General features: G+C 39.0%; 1 protein-coding gene across 1 annotated transcript; it reads right to left on the reverse strand.

Moving 5' to 3' along the window:
* Positions 1-281: 281 nt before the first annotated feature.
* On the reverse strand, positions 282-3,885 carry LOC143535604 (fasciclin-like arabinogalactan protein 17). The gene is made up of 4 exons (XM_077029815.1): positions 2,999-3,885; positions 2,421-2,899; positions 705-809; positions 282-438 (listed from the first exon to the last, which is right to left on the reverse strand). Exons 1-3 carry the CDS (start codon positions 3,790-3,792, stop codon positions 730-732), a joined length of 1,353 nt encoding a protein of 450 aa, XP_076885930.1. The 5' UTR covers positions 3,793-3,885; the 3' UTR covers positions 282-438; positions 705-729.
* Positions 3,886-6,553: the final 2,668 nt, after the last annotated feature.

Raw genomic sequence — 6,553 nt, forward strand, 5'->3', positions numbered from 1 at the left:
GAAATAGCAATATTTACCATTATTATTATTATCATTTTTATTTATAATAAACTTGTGGGTGTCATTTGGTGGTCACCATTTCCAAGTGGCAGGCTGTTCTTTGACCAACCTACACTTACAAGACACACTTAACTCCCCACCTCTTTATGCCAGCAATACACACCTCACATTATTCTGACTTCACTTTTTTTTTACTCATGAAGTTTTATATAATTTACTATAAAACGATTACAATAAAGTGACTTGACTTATTTCCAAAAAATCTGATTCGGATCCCACCTTAAAATGAAGTTTCTACCCTTTCTCCCAATTACAACAAAAACAAAACTCTAACCACACTCCAAAAGCCAAATCTTTGAGGAGGACCCTTCGTCAAACCATCATCCTCCTTTTGCAAATATTTACCTACTGAGGAGCTTTTATGTCTTTAAACAATGCCTGCAATATTTAAAGAGAAAAACATTAGGTTATAAATTTATTAATATAATATGTATATATACTCACAAATCTTAACCTAACATAACATGTCCGTGACAACTCAAGTGGAGATTTTCAACTCTTATTAAGCTAAAAATGTGTGACAATGTCAATGTTATTTTGTTATATTTTTTAATAAATTTGATCAACAAATGCTTAATTGTTTAATAAAAATAATTATCTAGTCATATATCCATGTTAATAGACAGAAAGAGGAAGATATGAACCTTCTCTTGGTATTAAGTTTGTATATCAAATATGATGGCATGTGGTGAACCTTGAATCTTGCCCAAAGCTAACAAGCATTCTGCATGCTACCTCTAGCAACTTTCCTGAAATCAATATTATAATCATGTGTTAATATAACACGACAACTAATAGACACAGTCGGAACTAAATAGCTAACGACAAGGTCTGTTGATCTTTCAGTCTGCTAAATTTTCTATTAACAAGACGATTTCTTACAATTTGACTACGTATATTACCACCCGGTTGAAAAGATCTGGTTTTCTAGTAAATGTTGCATGCTACTATTGTTATAATAAGTTATAAGTCCACTCTTAATAATATAAATTGTCAAATAACAGCGACTAAGCACCACACTGATTATTAATAATAATAAAACAAATTAATAATTATGAAAAACAAAAGAGTTATGACAAAATGTTATTATATGGTGGAATTGAATTCTTTCTGCTGACAACACAGAATTGACATTATATAAAAAAATTAATGATCATAACTAAAATATGATTTGGATTTAACATATTCTACCAACTATGCATGCTTCAGCATCCGATATGCAAGCACACGCACGATGTGCACATGTACAAATTAATCAACGTAGAGTACAAGTCGGGTCAAACGCAACCGACAGTTGAAAGCCTGCCAAGCACTTCAATAATATGGACCCCCTAACTGCTCAATATATATTCTTTCTATCAACTCTAGATGCAACTAAACCTTGTACTGTGCAACTACTAAAGCACATGTTTGTTATGTTATAATAATAAAATAATTTTTTTTTTAATAAATCAAACTATCAAGTATTGGTTAATTATCATATGTAATGTTAGGGTAACAAAAAGAAGTAACTTTCTTACATCCCAAGCAAACAATTAATTAATTTACAATCCAATAAAAGTTTGGTTAGTTATTTCAAAACGACATACAAAAACTTGGGGACAAACGTACATAGGTTTATTTATTAATTTAAATGAGGTTGTCGTTGGCAACGAAAAGTTAAAACAATTTGCATTAAGAGCATGCGTTGTGAGCTTGCTCTCATGTCTATGTAGTGCAGGACATTAGCACCCCAGTACACGTACCACGAGAATTAAGGGGAACGTCAACCCATTAACTCTGGTAAAGAAGCCAATGAGATGAGATCTACCCCAAATCACAACAACCTCCTTGTTAGATAGTGGGTTAGTTAAAGTCCATTACCTATGTGGCATGACAGTATTTACTCTTTTCTTGTTAAATCATAATGTATAGTCTAATACAACAAATATTCGAAGGTTGTGTAATGGAGAGTAAGGGGGCACCAAGGAGTGTCGCATAAACTCCGATGGCCGCCATAAACACTACGCGACTGCCAAAATGGGGCGCCACCCAATGATCTGTCAAGTCTTTTAACAGAGGTGAAGGATGTGAGAGGTGGGGTCCATCCTCAATCAATCAATCATACATTTTTATATTTATTTTACTTTTATAAATTTTTTTAACTTAAAATCTTACCTGTGTGATAATGAGAAGACACTTTAACTTAAAACAGTTAATGTTAATTAATATCAACTTTTTAAAGTTAGATGGACCAGTAATTATAAAAAGACAAAACTATCCTCGTTGACTTTTCACTTTGACCCACCGACAAAACTCCCAAAACCCATTCTTCCCGGCGAAAAACATAAAAACTCAATGCAAGAAAACAATCAACGTACCTCTACGAGGTTTAGCCACAACCTTAACATCATCATCAACAGCTTTCACATTCTCAGTTGTCTTCAAACTCCTCTCAACCGGAAACAATACCCCATCAATCCCTTGAACCGATATCCTCCCATCAATATAAATATCCGGGTCGAATAAATAAGCCGTATCTTCACCATCACCGAATTTAACCGACCCGTCAGCCTCCTGAGCCACCACTTTATGCGGCACTTGAAGCGTGTCGTATCGTACCGTACCGAATCTTCTTACCGCATTGTACATACTCTCTTCGGTTTGATACTCGGGTACTATATGGTAGTACATTATTTTCTCGGGTGCACCCGGTTCGGCTAGCTGATCAGTTGTTAACTTTGCCATCGCTTCGTCGTTTGGGGCTAGTACGGTTAGTACGTAGCCCTCGGATACTAATCGACCCATTTCGGTTGCTAAATTCGTCAAATTCACCAAAATGTCCGCTAATTCGTTGTACCTGAATGCCCAGATTGAATGATCTATGATCAATAATGTATAATTGAATTGTTGATTGATGTAAAAAATAAAAAAGTTTAAATGTTTAATTAATAATTACCCTCCATATTTAACAAGAGTGTGAATAAAGTCCTTGACCTGACTTTCCCCATCGAAATGATGGTGGGGACCGCCAGGTCCAGGAGCTGGCGCTGGGGCAATAGATGGACCCGGCGCTAGGGCCGAGTAAATCGGAAGAACCGGGGACGAACCGACAGGAACCGGAGGGGCCGGTTTATTCAGCCGGTTCGTCTTCGGATCCACTTCTGGTGCTCCTTCCGGTTTCACTGCGGAAATATCACGCAAACTCCTGCGTGTATTGAAATCCTGTTGTACGGATTTCGGGATTAGTAACCGACCAATCCCGTGAATAATCCCATCGTTACGAATCACATCGTTCGGCCTAACCAGTTCAGCCGAACCAACAAGCCTTATCGAGCCCGAATTAGAAATATCTATCGGGTTTTCGGATAATGTGTTATGTTGTATAGTTTCATTTGGCCACCCTGAGGTGCCAAATCTAATAGGCAAGATATGGTGGAGGACCACCGTTTGGAGTGATCTAAGATTCCGGGGTTCAAGCAGAAACTGCTTGAACCCCGGATCAAGATCACGCTCCAGAGCCTCATTTGAGGGGGCAAAAATGGTAATGTTGTGATTAACAACTTCTACTTCTAGGGTTTGTAACAATAACGCCTTCTCCACCAACTCGGTTAGCTCGGTGTAACGCGAATCGAGTAGCGCCACGAGAACCGAGTTGGAGTTGATCTGAGGCGTTGGTTTTGCTGTCAATGTGGTGGTGGTGGTGGTTAGGAGGAGGAAGAAGATGGTGAGGTGACTTGGTGCCAACGCCATTAAGAAGTGTCGGCGAGTATGGCGGGTGGAGGTTGAGTTCTCGAGGTGTGTGTTTATATATATATTTTTATATATATATATATTTGTATTTGTTTGGGGATGTTGACTTGTACGGTTGTTGGTGTTGTGGTGAAAAATACTGTCGGTGTGTGTGTGTTGTGTTGTCAGGTGAAAATGTGAAAGGTAACTTCAGTTTTGGTTGCCTGTGTCTAAAGTCATCATTAAGAAACACATTATCCATGATTTCAGTTTATTATTATTATTGTTATTATTCTAAATTTGATTTAAAGATGTTTTTTTAATACTTTATAATTTAGAAGAAGAATAAAGGCAGTGAACACTGGGCACTTGAGGGTTTTCTCACAATAGATTTAAATTATTTTTGATCTTTAGTTTATTTTAATTTTAATAAAGCTTTTTGGACTTCTATACATATATGTTTCTTGAAGTTGGATGTGGCCCAATGATAGAGCACCCACTTTACTAGTGAGAGGTAGGGGGTTCAAACCTTACTATCACCAACTTATATGGGAGATATGAGGGATGACCCTGACTTGTCAGGGTTCGAGTCCTGATCTCACCCGGTTTTACCGGTTCCTCGCTGTCGTGCCATTAGGCGGGTGTGGGGGTCGGGTTTTATCCGGTGAATCCCTCAATAGGGTGGACCGCTAGGGGCTTCGTCCGTCCGGAATAGTGGCCGGCTCGGGCCACCTTTGGCCAATGGAGGCCGCGTACGAAGTACCCGGCGTTACTTAGTTGGTCGTTAAAAAAAACATATATGCTTCTTGTCTTGGTTAGAATCTATGACCCGCACTAAAAGACAAGAACATCTACCAATTGGGCAAGTTCAATATTGACAGGCTATAATAATATGATTACTTATTACCAGACATTAGTGATTACAATTGTGAATTAGGTTCTACTATGTGAATTTCGAATAATATAGCAATATGTTTCCGTATACTCTCTTAACTAGAGTGTATTTTTACTCGGATCCGAATAACTCAAATGAACTAAATCATAGCCGTAGTAAATGAATATTTAGCTAGTTAAGTCAATTAGTTGATTCTTAAACTAGTGGCACAATTTGGCCCGTTGACTCATATGAAACGAGGATCAAGTAAGTTTATATGATTTTGTTGGTTGTTAGATTGTTTGTAAACTTGTGTACGGGTTGATCAGGCTAAATTCATGTGACTCAAATACCCGAATTAAGTTTTGATCTACTGCTTCAATTGTATTTATACAAGCGTGCATATTTTTAACCTTGATTACCATGATCTAACCCTTGGTTATAATGGCTTGTAGCATTGTGGTAATTAAAGTAAAATTAAGTTATGTGGAAAAATAAAAGAGGGGTACAACATGTTATTTGTTAAGTATTAACCGTATTGAATGTATTAAATAAATAAGTTTTTAAAAACGGAAGGACCTAAAATCCTTATTTATTAGCATTAGCCGGTCTACGGTGACATAAAAAATGGGTTACAAGAAAATAATATAGCATTTAGAGGGCTCTCTAAAGCCATATAATGATGTATTGTAGATGCATTTAAAACTTGATAGTTTATTAGGTGTGTGATGATATAATACTATACTGGGAAGGGGTTATTGTATCTTATTAGTTTATTTAGTTGATTGGTTTCTGAAGAAACACTAACCGGACCCCGGGCAGATTACTGGTAACCTGGGGGTTGGATAGCTGTTTCCCACGAGGGGTTAGACCCTTGGAAGATGGTTCTTCTGATAACCTGCAAAACTGACACCGTGAGCTCGTCACTGAGAAGGGGGGGGGGGGTTCCTCCTTGTGACCACCCTCCGGCGTGAGAATCAGACTAGATTGCTCTTTAAATATAAAAGTATATTAAGAGATTGCTAGAGCAGATATCAGGTATAATATGATGATAATGTAGTAAGATATGTTGTGTTTAGATGATCATACCATTTGGGGTATTTATAGCCGAAGGTAGGTTTCCAAGGAGGTATGGCCGGCTGCAACAGTGTTCCTGTTCATCAACAGTAGCCTACGCACGTGCCCTGCTGGTAGTTGGTGGGTAGGCAGCGGCTGATAGTGACCAGGCCTGCTGTATACTATTCCCTTTCCACCAACTGCCGGCTACGCACGTGGTATGACAGTAGTTGGTGAGTAGGCAGCGGCTTAATAGTGATACAGTACAGGAGCATGCTGCTCGCCATACTGTATCAGTGAGCTGTCGTATCCCTGATCAGATCTTTCGCCCATACCTCGTCAGGTACAGTAAAAGGTCCTTCAGTATACAGACTGGCTTATTTGGGCGGGAGTATTCCCCCTCCCGCCTCTGTGCGGGATTGCTCCCGGCTTTGCTCATTCCTTCAGGTGACACTGAATGATCGAGAGCTAAGTACCTAGTGCGTGTAGCCATGCTGCGCGGGTGGCCTTCCCTCATGGCTTGTATCCGAGGCTGCGGGAACAGGCGGAGTCCTTCACCATGGGAGGCATTTCCTGCGGGACCAGCTTGCATACTGCGCGTAAGGACGTCACGTCTCTGAGCTTGGTTGGTCCTGCGGATCCAGTTGGTCTCTGCGCAGACGTCCCAGTTTAAGGTGAGTCTTGCGGGTCCAACTGGGCTCTGCTGGGACCTACCTCTTCAGTTTCTCCATTATCATTTGTCCAACAATTGGTTCTTAGAAAATCAAACTCCTAACAAACAATCAAATACCACTAATTAAAGTCTCTCTCTTTTTCCTTTTTTTTAAAGAAATTAAAGATAACTCATTTATT

The sequence above is a fragment of the Bidens hawaiensis genome, unplaced genomic scaffold (genome assembly GCF_021521415.1).
Source record: "Bidens hawaiensis isolate Kalapana, Puna unplaced genomic scaffold, B.hawaiensis_p1.1 tig00010569_1, whole genome shotgun sequence".
Taxonomy (NCBI): domain Eukaryota; kingdom Viridiplantae; phylum Streptophyta; class Magnoliopsida; order Asterales; family Asteraceae; genus Bidens; species Bidens hawaiensis.